The sequence below is a fragment of the Saccopteryx leptura genome, chromosome 13, assembly GCF_036850995.1.
Source record: "Saccopteryx leptura isolate mSacLep1 chromosome 13, mSacLep1_pri_phased_curated, whole genome shotgun sequence".
NCBI lineage: Eukaryota > Metazoa > Chordata > Mammalia > Chiroptera > Emballonuridae > Saccopteryx > Saccopteryx leptura.
Genome location: NC_089515.1, coordinates 45,680,516 through 45,706,591, shown reverse-complemented (window position 1 = coordinate 45,706,591; position 26,076 = coordinate 45,680,516). Strand labels below are relative to the sequence as shown.

Sequence of the window (26,076 nt, the reverse complement as noted above, 5' to 3'; positions counted from 1 at the left end):
ATCAACGGGGGTCCTTAAGGGGCTGGAAATGCCAACCAGGAAGATACTCAACCTTGTTGGTAATCCAGGAAATGGGAATTAAAATGCAGGGACATCATGTCCCCAACGGTGCTAATCAAAGCCACTGTGGGGATGAGACGCTCAGTGAGAAGTAGAGAACGTGGGAAAGATGTGACCGAGTTTTAAATGCACGGAGGACGAGACTGCAGAGGACACAGGGACGGCGATCAGAGACCAGGTGCGGTGTCTCAGAAGCCAATGGGCGAGCACTTCAAGGAAGGGACAAAGTACCGACTGTGGCTGACAGGTCAGCGAGGAGCTCAAGCAAGATGAGAAGCGGGCAGTGCCCACTGAATCTGACAATGTGGAGGTCACCATTCACCACAGGGAGGAGGGTGGAGGGTGGGAAGTGAGGAAATGAAGATTTGGCTGGTCGTCTGGTAAAGGCTGTGTCACAGTGACACGGAATGCATGAGGAGACGGTGCTCTCCTGGAGAGAAGGACAGGCCCTGAGTCGGGGTGTGGGGGAGCCCTGGGTCTCAGGAGAGGCGAGGGAAGCGGCCGAGAACTGCGGAAGGTAGCGAGAGGCCAGGCCTCTGACAGACAGCCATGCGGGGCTCCCTGTGACAAGTGTGCCCGCTTACGTTGGGAACCGCAGTGTCTGACTCAAACAGCGCAATGTGGGCACACCACGGAAACAGAATGTCCTCGCAGTCAGTACACAGGGAACGTTTCTTTTTTCTCCCCAACATTCCATACAACTGTTTTGAAATAAAAGTGCTCTCCCTCTCTGAGCTCTCATGGGGGAAATATAAATAGCGAGAACCTCTTCTGAGGGAAAACGCGGTTTCTGCCAGCACTGCCGACTGCAGACCTCCGGCCGGCTTCACAATTCCCTGCCGGAGCAGCGCTGTCCAGCACGCACCCTGAGCCACACATACGCTCTAGCCCTTCAGCACTGAGATTTACACATAAACAGCAACATGTGGCTGCTGACTGCCATAATGGACAGTGTAGCTTAGATATTCTTTCACATGTGCTGCAAGTATGCAGAGATGTGTATTCACTGGGGCATTGAGGATTACGGTAAAAGACTGGACCCTAACTGTCCATCAACAGGAGGTTAAAGAAATTATGTTCCATCCATACAATGGGATGTTAGCCCGGACACAAGCACAGATGTACTGCTAAGTAAAAATAAAGGGGGGAGGACAACATGCCTAGTACAGTCACTAGTTTTTATAGAAAAGGACAGGATATATGTACATAAAGGTATACACATTGAATATCTGGAAAGACATACCCCAAAATGACATTCTCTCCAGGGAGAGAAAATGAACCACTGGCAAACAGGCAGAAAGACGGCGTAACTTTTTGCCTTTTTCATCTTTAGAAGAGGGTGCTGTGTACATTGTTGTTGCTTAGATTAATTAATGAACCACTTAAAATACAATAAAAATAGAAATAAAGAACTAGCTTATAAAAATGTATGGGAGCTGCAGTCAGGCATTGTGTAAATTATCTACTGAAGTGTGCACGTAACATTTTAATAGAAATTTAACACACAGGGCCCTGCAACACAGTCCCACCCACCCTGCTGGTGGTCCCCTATTTGGGGGCAGACATCTGACCTGGCTCCGGAAATTGGTTCTGGTAATTAACCTGGCTGCTCCCCTTGCCCACCCAGGTTCAAATTAAATTGTGCACATGCTCTGCGATTTAGCATAACTAGTCTCCTCAGAAAAGTCAGCCTTTGGTGTGCTATTGCATGGCTGGAGGGAGGGGTGCTGTTTCCATAGTGCCCTGAGGCAGTTTAACCACCTTGGATTTGCATAATCCCCTTGAACGGAAAGGAAATGTCAACTGGGGCAGCAGGACACCTGCTGTCTAGAACCAGTGGAGCACAGATTCAGCCCTCAGGCTGTGGGGACAGACTTCCCTCCCCCAATGGGACCTCAATTTCCCCCTCAGGACAAAGAGGGGGTAGAGGGGGACGGGGCTCTGGCACCTTAGGGCATACAGCTTATTCATGGCTAGGAGGGAAATCCAGGTCCTGACCTACTAGGGACCAAAGTGGGGCAGACATCAGAAGTGGGACCAAGGTCTGACTGGGTGCCCTGGACATGCAGTTAGTTCTTCTCTGTGCCCTTGCCAGGGCTCCCCCTTGCCACCCATTCCTTCCAGCCTCCTTGGCGGCTGGGGGGGGGGGGGAAGCTGGTGGGCCAGCTCTGCATCAACTGGAACCTCAGCTACTCCCACCCCCACAGGGCTGTCAGAGTCACCCCTTCAGGTAACTGTGCTCCGCTGTATACAGCTGGTGCTCATCTAGGACACCTCTCTCTCTCACATGGCTCCCTGGGGCTCCAGGTGGGGCCCTTGGCTGGGCACATAGTATGAATGCAGACGCATGGCCACCTTGCTGCTATTACTATTATTATTATTATTATTATTATTATTATTATTGAAAGCTCATTTTCCCTGTGATTTTAATCACAAAATGTTATGTCAGAGCCCACCACCCACCCTCCTACACCATTATAGCCAGCCAACTGTAGATTAAACCAGATGGTTAAAATCTGCAGCCAAAAATTAAGTTAAAAAGCCAAATGACTCAAGAATCTATTCGTCAAGAGTCTTTCTCCTCTCCCTCCTTCCTCAAAAATCTATAAATACTCAAATATAATGTGGCCAGAAGTAAAGATGAGGTGACACCTGAGTTCAAAATAAGAGTGTTAAGTCTGACTGATGGTGGGGCAGTGGATAGAGCGTCAACCTGGGACACTGAGGTCCCAAGTTCAAAACCCTGAGGTCACCGGCTTGAGTGCGGGCTCATCAGCTTGAGCTTGGGGTTGACAGCTTGAGCATGGGGTCATCCCAAGGTCGCTGGCTTGAACCCAAGGTCACTGGCTTGAGCAAGGGGTCACTGGCTTGGCTGGAGCCCTCCAGTCACGGCACAAATGAGAAAGCAGTCAATGAACAACTAAAGTACCGCAATTATGAGTTGAAGCTTCTCATCTTTCCATCCTCTTTCTTTCTCTCTCTCTCAAAAAAAAAAAAAAAAAGTAAACGTTAAGAGGCAAATGCGAGGGACCAGGAGGACAATGGGGCAGCTTCTGGAGAAGGGATGGCATGAACAAAGGCAAAGGGCAGATTGCAGCAATAGCACAGTCTGTGCAGTAAAGTACAAACAGCCTAACATGACATCAGGAGGCTGCCTGTGCAGCCCAGAGATATCAGAACCCAAACCTGGAACCTGTACATATCACCTTAAGTGCAAACAGAGTCTTTGCAGATGCGATGAAGTTAAGGACCTTAAAATGGGGAGACTATCCTGGATTATCTGTGGACCCTAAATGAGTCACACACATCTTTATAAAATGGAGGCAGCAGATTTGACTACAGTAACAGAGGCAAAGGTGACCATGTGGCCAGAGACTGGAGTAAAGGAGCCACAAGCCAAAGACCTCCTGGAGCCACAGAAGGGGTAGAGAAATGAATACTCCCGGTGAGATGAAAGGAGACAGAATCAGAGAACAGCGCCTATCAGGACGGTTGGGCAGGGCCTGTCCCAGAGAGGGGTGGGGGCAACACTGCTCTGTCTGGGCTGAAGAGGGCCAGGAAGCACCAACGCTGCCACAGGGAATACCCACAGACAGGCTCGTGGAGCTGCGGCCACCCCATCTCGTCACAGGTGCCCTGCCTCTGAGGGACAGACAGGGCTCCCTTCCTGGGCTTTGCATCCTGGGCCCTCGGGGGGCAGACGTGCCCCAGCCGTTGCAAGGACCCCATGGCTGTGTGAGCTGGGCATAGAGCTCCTTCCTGGGGAGGACAATCAGGGGATCCTGACAGCTCGTCCTGGGAGCAAGCAAAACATATTTTTTTTTGTCCTAGTTGGGACTGGGATAATTGGGGCATTAATGAAAATGCATTTCTCACCATTTTATGTCTGATTGAAAAGTACTTTGTGGTTATTTAGAGCCCTCATACACCCCTATAATCAGTCCTCACTGCTCAGACAGAGGCAGGAAACTGGGTCACCACGTGGGCTCATAGCCTTCCAAGACGCAACAAGCAAAGGGCAGGCCACCGCCTCCTGTGCCACCCTCCCAGGGACATGGGCAGCTCTGTGCAGCCCCTCAGTGAGGGGCAAATTCAGGACACACGCTGAACTTTGGAGTACTAGTGGGATCGACTTTATTTTTCTCTTATCACTTACTCGAGTCAGCTATGTCAGACCACCCTCTCTAGCCCCTCAAACCTCCAACTCAGCAAGAGTGCATGGCTTTCTGGTTACTTTTAGTTGTAAGAATAAATTTCATTTTTATAGTTTCAATGCTCAGGAATCTAAAAGTCCAGTCATGTCTATAATAAAACTTAATTCTCAGAGCCGGGTCGAAGCTTCTCTCTCCCCATCCGCAGGCCCCACCTTCACTCTCCAGGGCTGGGATGGGAGGACGGGACAAGGGGGAAAGTGCAAGGCCTGCCCTCCCGACCTTGGGAGCCCCTTGGCCAATTCTGGCTGTCACACCACTATTATGACAGGCTAGCGCTTGCATGGGCCATGGAGGGCTCTTTGGAGACCACTCCCCACCAACCTATGCAGAGACCTCCGCCCTGGACCTCTCTGTGGTGGACACAAAGTTGTGCTGCCCAGACCCCAATCAAGAAAGAGCCTGTTGCCCAGCTGCTTGGAGCACTGTCAGCCCCAGGCACAGCTGCAGAGAGCTGCCTTGTCCTGGTCACACCTTTCCAATGGTACCCCAATGACTGACGGAGACCCGGGTAAGGGCCTGGCCACTTCAGCCAAACAGGGGCCAACTCTGACAGGCACTTACAACTCCGGCTGAACCCCGTGGGCTGGTTTAGATTGTCAGGCCAGCACGACAGCTCACCCTTTCCCTGCCCAACCCTGCTGCCTCCCCTCCTACAGGCATCGACCCTGGCCATGCTGAATAAACACCAGCACACAGGACTGTCGCAGCATGCCCCCTGAAGAATCCGAACATGACCCCTTTCAGCATTATTGCTATCTTCATGTATCCATGCCCGCCCATGCTCCGTGAGGTACCATCAATGTCCTGCTCCCGAGAACGCTCCCAGCAGACCCTCTGTAGAGGAGGCGTGAGCCTGCTCCAGGTTTCCTGAGCTCAGTACACTTCCAGTCGGGGATGAGACACCTCTCTCCTCTGCTGATTGGTACACCAACTGCTTGTATGATGAGAAAAAGAAAATAGACCCAGAATGTCACCCTAAGCTTAAAAGTGTCAGACAGACTAGAATGGCTCCAGAAGCGCTATTGTCAAAAGAGCTCACTAAGAATCCGAGCACTCCTTACGTCTCTGGTCACTTACCCAAGTATTCCTCTGACCCCAAGTTATGCAAAAAGTTTCTTAGTTGTTCTATTATTTTGAATGCATTTTTGAGAACTGCTTCAAATCCTTTAGGAAATGAGGTGGGGAACAGACAGAAGGGCAGGCAAAACAAATGGAGTCAAGAGACCCAAACCCAGGGGGATACAGAAGACATGAGAGAGAGAGGGAATGGAGAGTATGACAGGAAAGATACCGTCCACTCCAACTACAGACTGTGTCCACCACCCTAGTTTTACATCTTACTTTCTAGAAGGGGGGGTTCTCTGATCATTCGGAAAAGCTCCTTGACCTTGGGCCATGGCGAGGTGGGAGATTCCAGAGCCTTAGTGAGGCCCTGTCACGTCCTGCTGCCATGGGGATAGAGATTAGCAAGCTCTAAGCTTCCAGGGTTCGGAAGCGCTAGAAGGCAGCCAGAAGGGCCCACTGTGCGTCTGCACCCAGTGGCCACTGAGGTTGCTGGGTACACCTAATCCAGCTGTCACCATGCACTCACCCTCCTCTGCAAACAACAGCTGGTCAGGGCTGGGCTCCACAGCGGCCCATCTGCTACCCGCCCTCCCTGGCCAGAGACCCGATGTCTCCAACACGGCCCTTATCCCATGGACCATCTTCCCTCGCCCACGGGGTGGATCTGTGGTTCAGATGGGGATTTTCTGCCCTGCCCACAGGCCGCTGCTGGCAGTGGGAGTCCCAGACGTGCCTTGTGCCCCCTCTATCTCGGGACTCCCCCCAGGCCCCCCACCAGGCTCTGAAGTCCAATTTGAATTCTGGCACCAGCTTTGTGACCGTTGGTAAGTTACTTAGTCTCTCTGTGCCTGAGTTCCTTCTCATGTATAAGATGGAGACAATAATATAGGTCAACAATTTTCAACCTTTTTTTTTTTTTATCTCATGGCACATATCAACTAATTACTAAAATTCTGTGGCACACCAAAAAATACATTTTTTGCTAGTTGAACAAAAAAAAAATAGGTATAATTTTGATTCATTTACACCAGATGGCTATTCTGTTGACTGTGGTCACTTTTTCTTTTAATTTTTTTCATTAATTTAAGAGAGAGAGAAAGGAAGGGAGGGAGGGAGGGAGAAAAAGAGAAAGAGAGAGAGAGAGAGAGAAAGAGAGGGAGAAAAAAAGCATCAACCCATTGTTCCAGTTAGGAGTTGTTCCATTTAGTTGTGCACTCATTGTTTGCTTTTTTTTTTTTTTTTTTTACAGTGACAGAGTGAGAGTCAGAGAGAGGGATAGAAAGACAGGAACGGCCCTGGCCGGTTGGCTCAGTTGTAGAGCGTCGGCCTGGCGTGTAGAAGTCCCGGGTTCGATTCCTGGCCAGGGCACACAGGAGAGGCGCCCATCTGCTTCTCCACCCCTCCCCCTCTCCTTCCTCTCTGTCTCTCTCTTCCCCTCCTGCAGCCAAGGCTCCATTGGAGCAAAGATGGCCCGGGCGCTGGGGATGGCTCCTTGGCCTCTGCCCCAGGCGCTAGAGTAGCTCTGGTCACAACAGAGCGACGCCCCGGAGGGGCAGAGCATCACCCCCTGGTGGGCAGAGCGTCGCCCCCTGGTGGGCTTGCCGGGTGGATCCCGGTTGGGCACATGCGGGAGTCTGTCTGACTGTCTCTCCCCGTTTCCAGCTTCAGAAAAATAAAAAAGAAAGAAAGAAAGAAAGAAAGAAAGAAAGAAAGAAAGAAAGAAAGAAAGAAAGAAAGAAAGAAAGAAAGACAGGAACGGAGAGAAATGAGAAGCATCAATCATTAGTTTTTCGTTGTGACACCTTAGTTGTTCATTGATTGCTTTCTCATATGTGCCTTCACCATGAGGCTGCAGCAGACCAAGTAACCCCTTACTCGAAACAGCGACCTTGGGTCCAAGCTGGAGAGCTTTGCTCAAACCAGATGAGCCCACGCTCAAGCTGGCAACCTCAGGGTCTCAAATCCGGGTCCTCCGCATCCCAGTCCGATGCTCTATCCATTGCGCCACTGCCCGATCAGGCTCATTGATTGCTTCTTATACATGCCCTGACCAGGGAGTGAACCCGTGACCTCCATCACTAAGTCGATGCTTTATCCTTTGAGTACTTGGGGGCCACTGCCCTAGAGAAGGAGCTTCCAAACCACTACTCAGGGCACAGCTGGTTCTGGAAGTCTGGCATGGGCGTGCTGATTGGCAGAGCCTCAGCTGCAATGCCCTACTGGGGGAGCCAGCCTTTGCTCCCTGTTAAAACTCATAAAATGCAGAATCCCATAAACCCAGAAAGAGGTTCAAATGCTGAAAGACAGACAAATGACAATGTTGCTCAGTAGGTATGAAAGGTCTCACTGTGGGGGGTGGAGCCCCCTGACGCCATTGTAAGGGTGAATGAAGACCGTGAACTTGAAACTGTGGGGAGCCTCTGAATTATGTGGCCTCCAACACCCTTCCAAGTCTGTCTCACTGCAGTCAGACTGCCCTCAGCTGTGTGACATCTGCAGCACCAGGTGGCCCGAGCACAGCCACCCTTGTATTTTCCAGAGAAGGTGTGGAGAGGACTCGATCTTCCACGGCCTTCCTCTGCACGGCCACCCTGGGCCAGGCTCCGGATGTGTGGCTCCCACAAAACGAAACACACACACACTAGAAGGTGTCTGCAGGCTGAGACAAGCTGGCCTCTGCCTGCACAGCAGGGGGACAGTGAGTTGGTGGCTTCCTATTTTCACTTCAGTAAGAAGCAGCTGGAATGGAAGCCAGAACGAGGGTCTTCATTTCCCACGGTCTCTCTAAAAACGGGAAAAGCTAGTCCTTCTCGCCATGGGTAGACTGACTTGAAAATGCCAGGTTAACCCTTCTAACACTCACTTGCACCACCCAGACCCAGGGAGAAGTTGCATACGCCATGGGCAGAGCTGCCGGCCGGCACTTGACCAGAGCTTTCTGCCATGTGCACTGACCACTCACTGCCTGTGTGCCCGTCAGGGGCCAGCCATGCGGTCTCTGACTGTCTCTTCACCACCACCATGGAAGTCAGTGTTCTCACGCCCGTGTGCAGAGGGGAAACTGAGACTCAGAGGCAACACAATAGGGCCGGAGACTGAGAGGTATGGAGTCAGAATTCCAGAGAGCACACTCTTAGATACTCACCGGACTTCCTCCCTCAGTGAGGGGTCACTGCTCTCTGTCCCTCCAGCCTCTTCCTGGTTCTGTGCTTCACTCAGGGACTGGTCACTTGAACCCTCGGGCTGGGCTCCTCACCCCCTTCGTTATCCAGCCTGGCCCAGCATGCGCTCCTGAAACCAGCTCCAGCATCAGAATCGGACAGAACTCATTCTCTTGACTTTCCCATTAGCCCTGTGTGTAATTATTTAGGGCAAGCTACGTTTCTGGGCCTCAGTGTGCTTGCCTGAAAACAGGACTGTTACTACCTCTCACAGAGTTGAGCTTTAGATTCGTGGAAACCGACGACAACCACTAGGCTGGAGCCCCGGGGAGCCGGCTACCGAGGTGCCTTGGGAGCAGACCTCGCGGGCTCCGTCCAGCTCTTCCACTCAGGAGCCAAGGGCCAGAAATGTCTATCCCCACTTCCTGGTCTTCGAAGTGCTGACCATAATAGTTCCTGCTTCCTGAGGTTGTTGTGAGGTATTTCAGGAGTTACATTAAAGTGTAAACACCATGCTTGGCGCGCAGTAACTACAGTTGATCTTAGCACAGGGGGTCCTCGAATTACGACACAGTTCCATTCCTATGACAGTGATGTGACCCGAATTTTGGTGTAAGTCAAAACACACCTTAGCCTAACACAAACGGAACACTTGTGCTTTTAACAGTCCAAAATGGCGCAGGTACCATACTTGGGGACGCCAACTTCCTCACTCCTACCCATGTTACTGCGTATTCTTCCGCCACACGCAACCAAACTAGTTCACCACAGAGTCCATACGCATAACTCGAACGGCATAAATCAAAACACTCGCCTGACCTGTGGTGGCGCAGTGGATAATGCGTCGACCTGGAAATGCTGAGGTCGCTGGTTCGAAACCCTGGGCTTGCCTGGTCCAGGCACATATGGGAGTTGATGCTTCCAGCTCCTCCCCCCTCCTCTCTCTCTGTCTCTCTCTCTCTCCCTCTCTCTCCTCTCTAAAAATGAATAAAGAAAAAAAATTAAAAAAATTTTAAAAAACCACTCACGTCTCAATTTTTTAAACTTTTTATGGGAGTGAGCGTCATATACTCAAAAACATCTTATGTCGAGACTGTCATAACCTGAGGAACCCCTGCAATTGTACAATTTCTCCTCAAACAAAACACTCCCCTGGGTGATCTTGGCTCCTCTCCGACTCCTCAACCCTGATCTCCAGGCTAGAGCTGTGGCTCTCCAGACTCATCACCTGCCTCTCCTGTGGATGCCCCCAATGGATGTCACATGAGCACCACCAACTGTGTCTGCTACCGTCCTGTCCCCATCAGCCCACCCTGAGCGCCAGTCTTGGCTGGGCACCCCCTTCCCCACTGCCTCGTCCTAACCTCTGTTCTCCTCTCATTCCCCCGCACACAGCTCACCTCCTCTCCACCTCTCCCCTCCAATATTATCTTCAAAATATCTGACCAGATCAGAGCAACCCAGTGCACACACAGCCAATCTGCAGCTCAGCCTTTGGTCCTGGATTGCCCACTCTGAAAAGTTCCATCTTCTCAGGGAGGAGTTCGAGAACTGAATTCTGGAAGTTCAGTCTCTGAGACATAGTGCTGAGACTGAATGGAGACCTCACAGCCTCATTTCTGTCAGAACCATGCAGGGATGAAAATCGGTACTGAAACCCAGCCAAAGAGAAGGAGAAGGGTGGTCTCTGGCTCCCAGAGCAATGATCTCAGCTCATTTCAAAAGAATAAGAACTTGTGTGCGAGACAGGAACTGCAAGGACTCTATAAGTCACTTCACGTGTGGCTGCAGCCAGAAAAACACAGCAAGGATGAGATTATTTCTTACTTGGTGCTGGAACAGTTTCTGATCAACAGGCACTACAGTGACAGGTCGACGTTGAAGGAGAAATGGGAATCAAGTGGCAGAAACTTGGAGACATTCATGGAAGACCTGAGTGATGACTGCATGAAGCCACCTGGTTGGGTCCATGTACACATGCAGGGACAGGAAGCCCTCTTTTCTGAGAATATGCCCTTAAGAGAAGTCACTATTTATCTAACAAAACAGTTGTCAGCAGAGTTCCCCAAAGAGGCAAACACGGGGCGGGGGCGTACTCCCCAAGATTCTTCTCTGCAAAAAGGATAAAGAGATGAAGAGAAAGAAAATGATGTCAACATTTCTTTGACAACTGCTGAAGTCAATGACAGTATTACTGGTCGAGGCCATCAAATGCGTTCCCTACTCATTCTCCCGGAAGAGAACTGTCCTGGGCTTGAAGAAGAAGGCGTTTCTTTGGAGAATCCACTCAGCCTCAGAAGAGCACGTCGAGGCAGCTGAAGGTCCCAGGAAGGGTCCCAGAAAAGACCCTCTCATCAAGATGTCCTTGTGGAGGTGGGCCCAGCGGTTCTCTCCAGGCAGAACCGGGTCAACCCTGAGCCTGGCGCTACCCACCAGAGCCATGCGGGCAGCTCCACATGTGGAGAACACCGAGAAACAGTCTGCAGAGCCCAGAAGTCACACACGTGTGAGAAATGTTCCAAGGTCTTTTGGTATTTCTCTCGGTTAAAAGTCCATCAGAGAAAACACAGGAATGAGAGGACATGCTTTTGTGTCATGTGTAGCAAAGGGTTCTCCCAGACCTCAGACCTACGTGTACATCAGAGGATTCACGCTGGAAAGTAGCCTCACAAGTGCAGCACGGGTACCAAGCCCTTCAGCCACAGAAGCAATCTTCTGGCTCATGAGAGGATCCACGTGGGGGAGAAGCCCTATGTGTGCTCCCTGTGCCAGACGCGCTACCGCCAGTCATCCACCTACCACCGCCACCTGAGGACGCACCAGAGACCTGTCCTGAGACGTGCTTCCTCCGCACAAGAAGGTTCCTCGATGTAGTGCATCTGAACGTGTCTGCGAGTATGTATATTTCTACGGTACTTCCTAATTAGAACATATTTGATAACTTCCCCAGTTTATTTTTCATTCATTGTCTTCACTGGAATGTAAGTTTAAAGAGGTCAAGGGCCCTGGCCAGTGGCTTAGTGGATAGAGTGTCGGCCATCATGGACATCCCAGTTTGATTCTCAGTCAGGGCTCACAGGAGAGGCAACCATTTGCTTATCTTCCCCTTCCTCTTTTCCTTTCTCTCCTTCCCCTCTGCCTCAGGCATGGTCCCAGGTACTGAGGATAACTCCCTGTTGGACTGCATCAGCCTCAGGCACTAAATATAGCTTGGTACTGAAGCATCAGCCCTTGATGGGGTTTCCGGGTGGATCCCGGTCAGGGTGCATGCCAGAGTCTGCCTCACTGTCTCACCTCCTCTCACCTAAAAAAAGTGTGTGTGGGGGGAAATCTATGATTTGTTCACCAAAGTATCTCAAATGCCTAGAAAGTGGCTAACACATTTCAGATGACCAATAAATAAATACCTGTTGAAGAAATGAAAAAGAAAAAATCTGACCATATTTTATAGATCTTCCAAACTCTCCATGTCCTAGCCATTGCCAAGTGCCCAGCACTCCAGTCTGGTCCTCACAAGCCGCAGGGCACTGTGACCTAGGTTGGGATGACCACAGGCAATGGTGCCCAGCACTGAGGACACCATCTGAGACGCAGCAGGCTGGAGAGAAGAAGCCAAGTCCTCAGCCCACCTGTTGTCTGACATTCGCTGTCACTGAACAGTGCTCCGTGCCAGCACCAGGCCAACCCCCCACGCAGAGTACAGATGCCAGTGGCCAGCTCCGAGGAGCCGGTCTGGGTGGGAGAAGGCAGAAGTGTGGGCAGGGGAGCCGTGAGAGCGCAGGCTGCATGCAGAGGCAGGAGCCCTCTCTACACCTACAAAGGCGGGTCCGTGGGAGGGAGGAGCTCAGAGGCCTCGGCACACAGGTGTTTCACTTCCTGTGTCAGCACAACAGCCTCTCTGCGAGCCCCTCCCTGCTTCCCAGGCTCGGCAAACTCTTGGCCTCCTGCCTCTGGGTGGTGCCCCTTCTCTTCCCCTTCCCTTTCCTCTCCGCTTGTATCACCAGGCAAAGTCCTCTCCTTCAGAATGCCACTCATCTCTGCCAGAAGCCTCCACGGCCCCACCGGTCAGCCAGGCGCCCAGGGTCCCGACTCCCTGGCCCTGTGCACTGTCTAGCACCTGCTCAGTGAGCCCCCGCCCGTTTCCTTGTCTGCTCCCCCATCTGGTCCATAACTCAGGACTTGAAAAGACATACCTTATTGGTCCTTTCAATACTTTCTGATACTCAGAAGAAACTCAAGAAATGTTTGAAACAAACGACTGAGTAAATACAAGGGGAGTCCTGCAGATGCAGCCTCGCTCACCACTGTGGACATAGAAGGGGGCAGGGGCCACAAGTCAGTCAGGCCCCCAGGTGGCTGAGGTGGGCTATGCAAGCCGGAGGCACACAGTCTCAGTCCAAAGGGACCCAACCGTGGGATTCCGGGCCTCCTCACAGCAACATAAAAAAAAGGGACATTTTACAAATCTTCAGAACTTTAAAATCACCATGCATGCCCAACAGAGCATGCCACTGAGCTTTGTCATCTCAAAGTATCCAGCTTGCAACCTCTGCAGAAGCAGCATTTGGAAAGAACAGGGTCTGAGTCTGGTCCCTGAGCAGCTACCGCTCAGAGCCGCTGAGTAATGGCACGTCGGGGGGGTGGCTGCTGCTGACATTTTCCTCCCCTCTCCCTCGTCCCAAAGTCCCCGGAAGCCCAGAGTAGTCAGCGGCCCACTCGAAATAAGGCTTTTGGCCCTGGCCAGATAGCTCAGTTGATTAGAGCAGCGGTCCCCAACCCCCGGGCCATGGACCAGTACCGGTCCGTGGGCCATTTGGCACCGGTCTGCAGCGAAAGAATAAATAACTTACATTATTTCCATTTTATTTATATTTAAGTCTGAACGATGTTTTATTTTTAAAAAATGACCAGATTCCTTCTGTTACATCCATCCAAGACTCACTCTTGACGCTTGTGTCAGTCACGTGATACATTTATCTGTCCCACCCTAAAGGCCGGTCCGTGAAAATATTTTCTGACATTAAACCGGTCTGTGGCCCAAAAAAGGTTGGGACCACTGGATTAGAGCATCGACCTGAAACACAGAGGTTGCCGATTCGATCCACAGTCAGGGCACATAGAGGAACAGATCGAAGTTCCTGTCTCTCTCCCCCACCTTCTCTCTCGCTAAAATCAATAAATAAAAATTTTAAAATTTTAAAAATAAAGGAAATAAGTCCTTCCTTTCCCTTTGCCCAAGACAGGGTGGTCCTAGGACCCCCACATACACCCTCTTTCTGAAAGACAGTCTACCTACTGCGGGGTGAGACTTCATCAGCTGCTCTTCCCAGTCGCAGAGGACTTTTCTAGACCATGTTGCTCTGTGCTGGTGACATGCTTTCTGCCTACTCTGATCATTTACTTTAGGAGAGGGGTGGGGAATGTAGTTCAAGGGTCAAGAGATTTCAGCACCGTACCTGGCTCTGCAGGAGTAACAGGTTCAGATCACTCAGTTTCTTTGGAAAATTAGCCCTAAACCCAGGGTCCCACCCCCACCCCTGCCCCTAGCTGTGACAGCAGGTGGACCAGTCACCCCCTGTCTGAAGAGACGCAATCAGATGTGAGTGCTGTATGTTGCTAGGAAGCAACTGGCAACAGCTGGCTGAGAAATAAGTCGTGTCCTTGGGAAAGCATGTTCCTGGCTACTAATTAAATGTTGCTGAAGCGTCTCTTCCTTCAGGGAGCTATAGAAATGTGCCAAATTAATGCAGGCAGGAGCAGGCAGGGAACAGCAGGTTCACAAGCCTGCTAAGGCCCCTCCTGCCTGAGCAGTGGAAAGGCTCAGGGGGCAGGAATGAAATTGCTAAGCCCCCAGGAGGCTGGTAAAGTAAAAAACATGGCCTCAGACTACTCAGCTCAACTAGCGCACAGAGTGTCTACTTAATGCCACCTCTGCTGCGACAGGTGAATGCACTGGTTAAATACTGTTTAAAAAGCTCATTAAAGCCCACTCCTGGGTATGCAGCCAAGAGATCTGAAAGAAGGATCTCAAGGAAATATTTGTACACTCATGTTCACAGAAACACAATTCACAATAGCCAAGAAGTGGAAGCAACCAAAATGTCCTGATGAATGAATGGGTAAACAAAATATGGTATCTACACACAGTGAACTATTATTCAGCCTTAAAAAGAAAGGAAATTCTGACACATTATAAATGGATGAACCTTGAGGACATTATGCTAAGTGAGATAAACTAGACAAAAGAAGACAAATACTATATGATTCCACTTAAATGAGGTATCTAAAGTAGTCAAATGCATAGAAACAGAAGGTAGAGTGGTAGTTCCCAGGAGCTGGGTTGAGAGGCAAATGAGGAATGGTTTAATGAGTGTAGAATTTTAGTTTTTCATGATAAAAACACTATAGAGATTGGTTGTATAACAATGAATATATTTAACACTACTGAACTATACACTTAGAAATAGAGGAGAAAGTTTATTTTTACCACAATTACAAATCAAAAAAAGAAAAACCTTACTAAAAAATTGTAAGCAATACATATTTATGGTTAAAGAATGACAAAGAGAAAGGGGATAAGCTAAAAAGCAAATGGTCACCCCCTCTTCTCTCCAGTCCACTCTCCAAAAGTAACTACTGTTAACATCTTCTGTATGCTCTCAAAAGTGTTCTGTGGCCCTAGATGGTTGGTTCAGTGGGTAGAGCATCAGCCTGGTGTGTGGACGTCCTGGGTTCAATCCCCGGTCAGGGAACACATGAAAAGCGATCATCTGCTTCTCTCCCCCTCCCCCTCCCCCTTCTCTCTCTCTTCTCCCACAGCCAGTGGGACAATGGTCCAAGCATTGTCCTCAGGCACTGAGGAGAGCTTGGCTGATTTGAGTATCGGCCCCAAACAGGGGTTGCCGGGTGGATCCCAGTCGGAATGCATGCGGGAGTCTATCTCCCCTCCTCTCATTTAAAAGGAAAAAATAGCCTGACCAGGCAGTGGCACAGTGGATAGAGCGTCAGACTGGGATGCAAAGGACCCAGGTTCGAGACCTCGAGGTTGCCAGCTTGAGCACGGGCTCATCTGGTTTGAGCAAAGCTGTCCAGCCTGGACCCAAGGTCACTGGCTTGAGCAAGGGGTTACTCAGTCTGCTGAAGGCCCACAGTCAAGGCACATATGAGAAAGCAATCAATGAACAACTAAGGAGTCGCAACAAAAAACTGATGATTGATGCTTCTCATCTCTCTCCGTTCCTGTCTGTCTGTCCCTATCTATCCCTCTCTCTGACTCTCTCTCTGTCTCTGGAAAAAAATAAAAGAAAAAAGGAAAGAAAAGAAAAAATATTCTGTGATGTATGTATTTATATTTATACTGCTCACAAGAATTAGGGGATATTTTATAGCTTCATATTCACTTTGAAATATCCCCTAATTTTTGTGAGCAGTATACGTTGGCTTCAATTTCAGTACACAGTATAGTCTTTTTCTGGTTTTTTCTTTATTTTTACAAAATACAGTATCACACTAAACACAGTTGTTCAATTACAATGTCTCACAGAGCTTTCCAAATCAATATGTACACATCTGCCTCGTTATTCTTAACCGCTGTCCCAGATCCCATGTTATGTCCATTTCATAATTTAGTTAGCCTGCCTTCTACTGTAGTTTCCACTTTTTCATAATGAAAAAGTTACAAGAGCCTTGTACATGTTTTGCTCACATATGCAAATTTTTGGCCTTAATACACAGAATTTATCTGGGTTAAAATATATGCTATTTATTAATATATTCCTCTTTGTCTTTCAAGAAACAAGAATTAACTTACTCTCCCACCAACAAAACTGAGTGAAAGCACCCTACTTTTTTTTTAATGTTTACTTTATTGATTTTAGAGAGAGGAACGAAGAGAGCAGGAGAGAGACAGGAACATCTGCTCCTGTATGTGCCCTGACCGGGGGTCAAACCAGCAACCTCTACACTTCCGGACAATGCTCTAACAGTTAACCAACCAAGCTATCAGGCCAGGGCGCACCCTACATTTTTAACAAAGCTGGGTTATCAAACATTTTTAACCTTTTAGTAGGAATGCAGGACCTCTCTCATCTTTCAACAATTAATTAAAGCTAAGGTACAGTCTCTTCTTCTAACTCTGGAAAGTTAATTACTAAGCTTGGGAGGGAACAGTAGTTGGAGACCAGATTGCTGGTCTCCAGAAGCTGAGTGGGACCAAGAAGAGCAGCCTGACCTGCAGCAGGGCCTGGGAACCCCACTCTGCTGCTAGTAAACATGGGCTACATCGCAGGCACGTCTCCTGGGCGCTGCAGATGCTCCCCGCAGGGGACATACCTTCATCATCAGCATTAATGGAACATTCCATGAAGAGTGGGCTCCCACAGAAAAGCAGTCCACCACTCAGCTCTTTCCTCCTAACGCCATACTCACAGATGGAACGACTGGGAGCTTTACTGACGGCGGGGTGGGAGAGCCGGAGAAAGAGCAAGTACCAAAACCAAGCATGAGCTTTCTGAAGATATCATAAGCAGCATGGACATTTAACACATATGGCCATACAACAATGCATATTACTCAACAGGAAGGATGACAATATGAAGGGCACACTCAGTTTGCACATGCACAAGCAATGGAGCAGTGATGTCACGACTGCGCCTGGCTGACACTGAGAAGGTGCCAGTCTTACATATACTCCAATTCTGCAGATGCGTCTCAGAATTGATGAACTGACATAAATATCTTCCTACATAAGGTGCTTAGCATAGCTCCTGGCCCATCATAATCTCATAATAAATGTTCACAGTCAGCAATAACAAATGCTCAGCAAACAAAGCTCCTTTTAGCCAGTGTGTTTGACTATGAAGAGAATTAGGGATGTTCTGGTGTTCTCAGACCTGGGTATGCTGGGGACAGTGGCTTTGGCAGGATAGCACCACCTCAGGGGCCACCACTGGTCTTTGGTGGGTGAGTCGGGACTGGGCTTGGGGAAGGGACAACCTGATGATGCCTCGTCATCAGGAAATAGAGGGGGACTTCAAGGCCTGGGTGCACTCTCTGTGACACTAAAGAGGCCAAGAGATTGAGAGAGAAGATTGAGAGAGAAGGAGAAGGCAGCTAGCATTTATTGTTTCCTGTATTTATTGGGTTTTTTTGTGGGTTTTTTAAAATATTTTTCTGAAGCTAGAAACGGGGAGAGACAGTCAGACAGACTCCCGCATGTGCCCAACGGGGATCCACCCGGCACGTCCACCAGGGGGCGACGCTCTGCCCACCAGGGGGCAATGCTCTGCCCCTCCGGGGCGTCGCTCTGCCGCAACCAGAGCCACTCTAGCGCCTGAGGCAGAGGCCAAGGAGCCATCCCCAGCGCCCGGGCCGTCTTTCGCCTGGGCTGTCTTTGCTTCAATGGAGCCTCGGCTGCGGGAGGGGAAGAAAGAGACAGAGAGGAAGGAGAGGAGGAGGGGTGGAGAAGCAGATGGGCGCTTCTCCTGTGTGCCCTGGCCGGGAATCGAACCCGGGACTTCTGCACGCCAGGCCGACGCTCTACCACTGAGCCAACCGGCCAGGGCTGAGTGTTTCCTGTATTTACAAGCTTTAATTAATACTCGTCTAGTACTCACATCAACCCTGCATAGTAGAGGTTGTCCCCATTTTACAGAGGAGAAACTGACTCTCAGTCAAGTTCTTATTACATGGTTGGGAGGTGACAGGGACAGGGACAGGCTGGTACCAGGGCTCACCCGCAGCCCTGAGCTGGTCCCATGGTTCTATCAGGACACCGCGGGTAAGGACTCAGTCCTGCTCTGTGTCTCTCTGCCTCCTATGTCGTCTCTACCTCTGGTAATCAAATGCCATACGATGGAGCCTTCTGAATTTTTTTTATAAAACAACAGAGGGTTATAGCTATAAAGAACATACACTGAGCTGATTAATGTTGTAAACCAAATTGCCCCTGGAACATCAAAATCACTTAATATGCTCAATTGCTTTCGAAGCACGCATTGCCAAGAACCGTTATGCTGATTACCAATAATTATAATCTACTCATTAAGGAAAGTCCCAAAGGGCTTCTACAAAGCAACACTCATAGCTGAGATGGAGTTACTCTGTGTACTTGAAAATAATGAAGCTGCCGTTCTTTTAAAAATTATCTAATTTAGGTTTTTCACTGATTTATACTGTGCTTCTCTGCAAGGACTCTGAATGAAAGGGCTTTTGATGAATTTAAACGGAACCTTTCTCTCAAAGGCCCAGGGTAGCTCCACACGGACCATTGACATGTCATGTCCCTGAAGAGTAGGGATGAGCAGAGAGAGGTTCAGGGAAGAATTTAGATCTGAAAGATCTATTCACCCTAACTTACTGCTTCTGTTAAACATTTTGGTTCCAAAGATTCCTAAGGTTCACTGGATGTTTGTGGAGAGAAGGCACTAGATTTACTGAAAGCAAGCAGCCCTAAGTCCTTTAGAAACAAAGTTAATATAAACTCATGGGAGCTGAGAACTTAATATGGGTCAAGTACTCAACAGGCTGAGTGCTTTTGCTCCTATTTTAGTTAAGTCCTTTTAGGACAAGAAACATCCAAGCTAGCTCAAGCATGACCACAGAGAATACAGGAGAGTCAGAATCTTGGGGAAGTCCAAGAATGAGAACTCAAGAACAGAAATCAAAACTGGGTCTCATGAACACTGGAAATGGATTGGTGTCCAGCCAGGAGAAATTTCAAGACTGAAAGTCCTCCACAGGGGGACCTTCCTTTCTCTTTGCACCTATTAATTTGCTTTCAACTGCAAGAAACACAAAACCTAATTCAAAATGGCTTAATGGTCTCACAGAACCCGAAACCCAGAAGCATGGTGGGCCTCAAGGTTGTAACTGTCAGTCGTGTCACCTGTGATGCAGGCTCTTTCTTCTTCATTGTGCCACCCAGTCAGCTGCATCCGCAGGCGCACACCTTCTGAAGATGACCACAGGGAGCTGGACAGGGGAAGCACTGCGTGTTTCCGCACTGCCACTGCAAAAGAAAATGTTGCCGCCTAACCAGGTGGTGGCGCAGTGGATAGAGCGTCGGACTGGGATGCCGAGGACCCAGGTTCGAGACCCCGAGGTCACCAGCTTGAGCGCAGTCTCATCTGGTTTGAGCAAAAAGTTCACCAGCTTGGACCCAAGGTCGCTGGCTCCAGCAAGGGGTTACTCGGTCTGCTGAAGGTCCACGGTCAAGGCACATATGAGAAAGCAATCAATGAACAACTAAGGTGTCGATATGTGCAACGAAAAACTAATGATTGATGCTTCTCATCTCTCCGTTCCTGTCTGTCTGTCTCTGTCTATCCCTCTCTCTGACTCTCTGTCTCTGTAAAAAAAAAAAAGAAAAAGAAAAAGAAAGAAAATGTTCCCCCCAAAGTCCCAGAAACATGGTAGCACTGACCTGAATTAAGGCACATGGTCCGTAAACCCCTTATGGTGACTGGCTTTGGCCTACTTCTAATTCTAGTCTCTAACAGAGTACAGGACCATCATAACTGCTTTGGACTGCTCAGGGCACCTCCCCAGAGTGAAGTCAGATGTGTGGGTGGTAGAGGGAAAGGAGACAGGGTGGGAAAAGGAAAACAGAAGAATAATTCCTAAGTTTTTGGTTCAAGTAACTCGGTAGATACTGAAGCCATACGGGAAATCTTAGAGGGAAAACAGGTCAGAGATGGGAGGGGAATCAGGAGCATAGTTCTGGACACACCAGTTTTGAAATGCCTCTTAGAATCCAAACTGAGATGCCAAGTAAGCCTTGGATATGACTCTAGAGCTCAAGGAAGGGGTCAGGACGGGAGGTAGAACTTTGAGAGTGATTCACAGGTAGCTGGGAATGGGGACATCACCTAAAGAAAGAATATACAGGTGAGAATCTAAGGCCGAGGGCTGGGACACTCCCAACACCTACAGGTAGAGCAGAAGAGGAGGAGAAGCCAGCAAAGGGACCAAGAAGCAACAATCAGTCAGGCAGGAAGAAAACCAGAAACATGTCTTGTTTTAAAAACTGAGAGAAGCAAACATTTCTTGATATAGAGAGAAATCAATCATGTTCTATGTTGGGAGCTGAGTAAGAAAGGAACAAGAGGCGAGGACTGTACTGGCAACATGGAATCCTGGTCACCCGGACAACTGCAGTTTCAGGGGAGCGGTGGGGACAGAAACCCACCTGGAGGGGGTTGAGGAAATGCTATGTAGGGAAGCGAAAACATTTAATTTAGACAACTCTTCCAAAAAGTTTTTCTGTAAAGGGTAACAGAGAAATGGGCAGTAACTAAAGGGGCCAAAGCAGGAGTTTTTACTTAAAGAAGGAAGATCCTTGAGCACATGTCTGTGCAAATGGGAATGGCAGGAGAGAGAAAATAATTGCAGGAGCAAAGACCTTGAGAAGTCAAAAGGACATGAGTAGACCAAACAGGAGGAGAAAGGACTGGCCTTTCATAGAAGCAAGAATACGTCACCAAGGAGGAAAAGCAGATTGTGAGCATGGACAGATGCCCACCACGTGGCTGATATCGTAAAGAAAACAAAGGTTAGTTCAGTCCCACAAACACATGAGTACTTTGGGACCCTGCTCTTGTCATGACCTATAAAGAACCTAGGAAAAGGCCTTGGTTGCCCATGCCCTCCCATTCTCCTTTGGATTACCACCACTGACTTATCTAGCCTCCCTACCTCTACTCTCAATTCCCTCCAAGCCCCTTTCCAGATGGCTGAAAGTAATCTGTGTGAAATTCACATTTTGCCCAACACTGCGTAAAATCCTCCCACTGTGCCCAAGACTTCTTTTCCTGTCCCCCCCACCCCCGTTTATATTGTAACCATTATCCCACTGTTTGCCATTGCACAACCTTGACAGCGCTTTTCATGTTTCTATGCCCTTCAACAGGCTGGATCTCTGCTCGACATGTCCTCTGTCCTAGTTTGCACATCACACCCTGTTTATCCAGCACTGGTGTTCCTTCCCTGTAGAGCTCTCCTTCTCTGCCTCTCCTTCCTCCCTCTCCATTGTTCCTAGATATAGGGTACTGAGCTTTACTGTTTTGCATCATAATTCCCTTCATTTGCCTATTTCTCTCCTCATCCTTAACATCTTGACACAGCATCTACCTGACTCATAATAGGTCAACACAGGTGGTCAAATCTTGTGTTGAATGCTAAATGAGAATGAATTGAGCTGCTCAATATTGAAGATGAAATTAGCCAAAGTGTTTTGACAGGGCTCATCTCCCATTTCTTAGGTTCCCCAGGGAAGTCAGTCCAGCTGTTGAAGGATCTGGGATCCAGCTGTCAGCGGCCAGGTTGCTTTTACAGCCTGCTTGGAAACCCAGCATTTCTAAGCTGCCTTCAAAGTCAGATGTTACTCAACAAGCTTATTACTTCCAGGGGTCTCCAAACTTTTTACACAGGGGGCCAGTTCACTGTCCCTCAGACCATTGGAGGGCTGCCAAATACAGTGGTCCTCTCACTGACCACCAATGAAAGAGGTGCCCCTTCCAGAAGTGCAGTGGGGGCTGGATAAATGGCCTCAGGGGGCCGCATTGCGGCCCACGGGCCGTAGTTTGGGGATGCCTGATTAAACGGTGGGTATACTGTGAAGATAAAACAGCCCAACAAGCCCTCTGGAGGGGACCAGCTGAGAATATGACAGAAGAAGGTTGGCTGGGGGCCCACGGGTGTCTATAGGACAGCTGCAACGACTCAGCCATACAGGAGCAACCAGTCTGAGCTCTTTAGGGACACCTGGACCTTGCCAGCTCCCGCCACCCAAACTGCAGTACGTGCTAAACAGTGTTTGTTCCTGCTGTGGCCAGGGAGCTGCCCACTCTTCCACCTGCATGACACACCGCACAGATGGGAGCATGCTTCCACACAAGGCTCTGCAATTACGGCCAGCTCCTCCAGCTGCAACAGTTAGCAGGAGAAAACCCGAGGGAGGGAAACAGTCCTGGCAGATAACTGCCTTCCACGCTGGCTCACACCACTGACTCTCCCCAGGGCAGCTGCGGGATCCACGGCCTCTAGTCCCTTTCAGTCCTTCCCAGAACCCACATCTTTGAAAAGCATTTGGTGAGATCATAACATAAGTCAGTCAGCGAACAGGAGATACTTAAGTAAGAAAATATCAAGGCTTTATTTTGTTTTCTTATAAAGATGGCCCTGCTTGTTGGCTAAGTAGAAAGGATGTACACAACTCTCATGAGTAAACAAGATTTACCTGCTACAGAATTCATACCATAATGCCAAAGAAGTGATCCAAAGGGGGGGAGGGGTAATGCTCTCATCTTAATAGCAATAAAATGCAAAATAAAACAAAAAGTAAATGAACTTAATTAGTGCTGGACAGTCCCACAGGGAAAAAGCCAGAGGACTTGAGATCAGGTGCTTTTGTATACAATAATGAAGTCCATTAAGCTGAGCTGTCCTCACTCCACTCCCCAGCGCTCCCCATCGAGGTACACCAACCCGTCAGGACCCCATAGAGCTGGCTGGCCATCAGGAGCTTTTGCCTTCGAGTCCGTGAGATAAGGGGACAGTCTTGGAGGGCCATAAAACCTGGCCTTGGTGAGGCACCTACGTGCAGCAGTGTCGCATGTGGAAGTTGACAACATACTCAGCATTAGTCCTCTGCACAGAAATAGCAAAGGGCTCAAAGGGGTGAAAGGTAAAGGCAACAAGGCGTCGCACTTGGTGGTTGATAGGGCGGCCCAGTAAGCCTGCCTGGATCTCAAACTTGAGCAGACCAGAGTCCCGGGCATAGAACCTAAACAGAATGAGAGAGAGAGGACGGTAGAGATACTCACCACCATCTTGAACTCTGCACAGCAGGGAAACGTGGCAACTTTTGTTCCTGGACCTTATAATGAAATCCCCTCTGATGTCAGCCCCGGGTTATCAGAACCGCAAAATCACCTTCGTCTTATTGGTCCATTTTAGGGCCAGAGTGATTAAGAATTTTACTGTTGTCCTAAGTCACTGGGTCATCTCTCCTTCCCAAGACAGCCCCCAGTTATTGCCTTAATGATAGCCTCCCATGTTCTAGAAGCTACCTGCCCCCAAACTGTCTAGTCCAGGGCTAGACCTGAAATGTGAGCCATGTGTGCAATTTAAAATTGTCAGGTAGCCACATTAAAACAAACCTTTAAGGTGAAATTAGCTTTAATCATATACTTTGTTTAATCCAATATTGGTATCCAAAATATCCTTTCAATCTACAGTCAATATAAAATCTATTAATGAGATTGCTCGCATATTTTGTACTAACATTTGAAATTCGATATGCCTTTTGACACGAGCACATTTCACCTTCAACAGGCCACATTTTTAGTGCTCAACAGTTACCTGTGGCAAGTGGCTACCATAGAGGACAGTGCAGATCTGGACTCATATTTGAGGGAGGTTTTTGTTTATTTTTTCATTTTTAAGAATAAAATTTTTTGGCAGGTTCTTTTCACACACAAAAACAACATACTAAGCAGTTTTTAATTTTTATCTACTATAGTAAGACTAAAGATGCTTCCAACCATCCCAGGACTTAAATACCCATAATTCAGAATAAGCGTCCTCTGGTACTAAAAACTATAGATGATCAGGAAGGTTGGGATAAACTGGGGGAAGGTCTATAAAATAAAAAACTCGATTAAAGAACTCTATAATTTCCCATTTGAAAAGCAAATATATAATAGACATAAGGATATTCATACCCTTTGACTCAACAATCCCATTTCCAAGGATTTATAGCAAGGAATTTAATTTAAATGAAGTAAATAGTGACATGAATAAAGATGGCTACTACAGCATTTGCACTAATGACACAGTGCAGAAAGAGAATGAGGGCTCAGTAACAGCGGTTTGATTATGCAAAGGATGGTATCTCTATTGATGGAATAAGATGTGTCATTAGGACCCTAACTGTGTAACAATATGAAAACATGTTTATAAAATAAAAGAAGGCTACAAAGTATCATGCTAACCACCAATACAGCTGTGTGGTGTAACCATGCATCCTGACAGAGACTGGAATGGAATATGCAATAGAGGTGTTAAAGTAATAACATTACCGCCCTGACCAGGTGGTGGCGCAGTGGATAGAGTGTCGGAGTGGGATGCAGAAGGACCCAGGTTTGAGACCCCAGGATTGCCAGCTTGAGCACAGGCTCATTTGGCTTGAGAAAAGCTCACTAGCATGGACCCAAGGTCACTGGCTCGAGCAAGGGGTTACTCAGTCTGCTGAAGGTCCCCAGTCATGGCACATATGAGAAAGCAATCAATGAACAACTAAGATGTCGCAACGAAAAACTGATGATTGATGCTTCTCATCTCTCTCTGTTCCTGTCTTTCTGTCCCTATCTATCCCTCTATCTGACTCTCTCTCTGTCCCTGTAAAAAAATTAAAAGTTAAAATTATAAAAAAAAAGTAATAACATTACCTTTTCATATGTCTTTAATAACCTTATATTTCCCATTCTAAATTATAAATATGTAAAACTTACGAGAAATAAACCCTTGTTTTCTAATCTTGCCAGGTTAGAAAGGCAAGTCAGAAAGGGGAGCAGCCTGACCAGGCGGTGGCGCAGTGGATAGAGCATCGGACTGGGATGTGGAGGACCCAGGATCAAGACCCTGAGGTCAAGAGCTTGAGCGCGAGCTCATCTGGTTTGAGCAAGGCTCACCAGCTTGAGCCCAAGGTTGCTGGCTTGAGCAAAGGGTCACTCGGTCTGTTGTAGCCCCCTGGTCAAAGCACATATGAGAAATCAATGAACAACTAAGGAACCATAACGAAGAATTGATGTTTCTCATTTCTCTCCCTTCCTGTCTGTCTGTCCCTATCTGTCCCTCTCTCTGACTCTCTGTCTCTCTAAATTAAAAAAAAAAAAAGGTGGGGGGCAAAGGGCTTATAATTTAAGACAATTATAGTGAATTGTCTGAATAATTTGAGCTAGATAAAATTAGAAGACTGAACCATAAACATTATTATAAAATAGGGTTAGCTTACTAAATTAAAAAGTATGATTTCCTTCCCTGGCTAACTTTAAAAATAAATAACACTTACCTGAATTGGATGTTTTGATGATAAGCAAAGAGTAGAAGTTGTTAATTTATGAGACTAGTGCTTAAATGATCAAAGTACCCACCACACAGAGAAGCAGCCTGACCTTTCAATTCAACCCATGAGGACAAAGGGGACACAACCACAGTACAATGATGTGCAGGAAGAAGAGGAAGAAAGCTGGCACGTGCAGCCCTTTGGCAGTTTACAGCTGAAGCAGAGATGGTGTACCTGATCGGGTGATCTCCGCAAGTCTTGGGCCGCTCCATGACTGACACCCACTTGTCATCGTAGCTGAAGAGAGACAGATCAAGGTAGGGGCTGCCACTGTAAGACTGGGCGCTGATGGGGAGCTGCCCCAGCAGCCGGCGCACTGCCTCCGTGTGCCCTCCATACTTGGCATTTACAATAGTGTCTTTAAACCTAAAATAAAGTACCAGTGATGAAGGGAGTGTAGGTGAACACACATTTTAAATTGACAAACACATGTTAAAAACAGTTCATTTTG

General features: G+C 48.4%; 2 protein-coding genes across 4 annotated transcripts in view; one reads left to right on the top strand and one right to left on the bottom strand.

Moving 5' to 3' along the window:
- DET1 (DET1 partner of COP1 E3 ubiquitin ligase) overlaps window positions 1–26,076 on the bottom strand; it is a 46,723-nt gene that overhangs the window by 3,145 nt on the left and 17,502 nt on the right. The window contains exons 4-5 of one of the 3 annotated variants that reach the window (XM_066355629.1): window positions 25,800–25,991; window positions 19,082–19,508 (exon numbers count right to left, since the gene is read on the bottom strand). In XM_066355629.1, the coding sequence (XP_066211726.1) occupies window positions 19,409–19,508; window positions 25,800–25,991 (292 nt within the window). In that variant the 3' untranslated portion in view covers window positions 19,082–19,408. Of the gene's footprint in view, window positions 1–19,081; window positions 19,509–22,641; window positions 23,283–25,799; window positions 25,992–26,076 lie in introns of those variants that run through there. The other 2 variants (XM_066355627.1, XM_066355628.1) reach the window with 2 other exon arrangements.
- LOC136384901 (zinc finger and SCAN domain-containing protein 4-like) lies at window positions 10,139–11,374 on the top strand. Its single transcript, XM_066355553.1, is given in 1 exon segment — window positions 10,139–11,374. A coding segment is annotated over 1 exon segment (1,236 nt).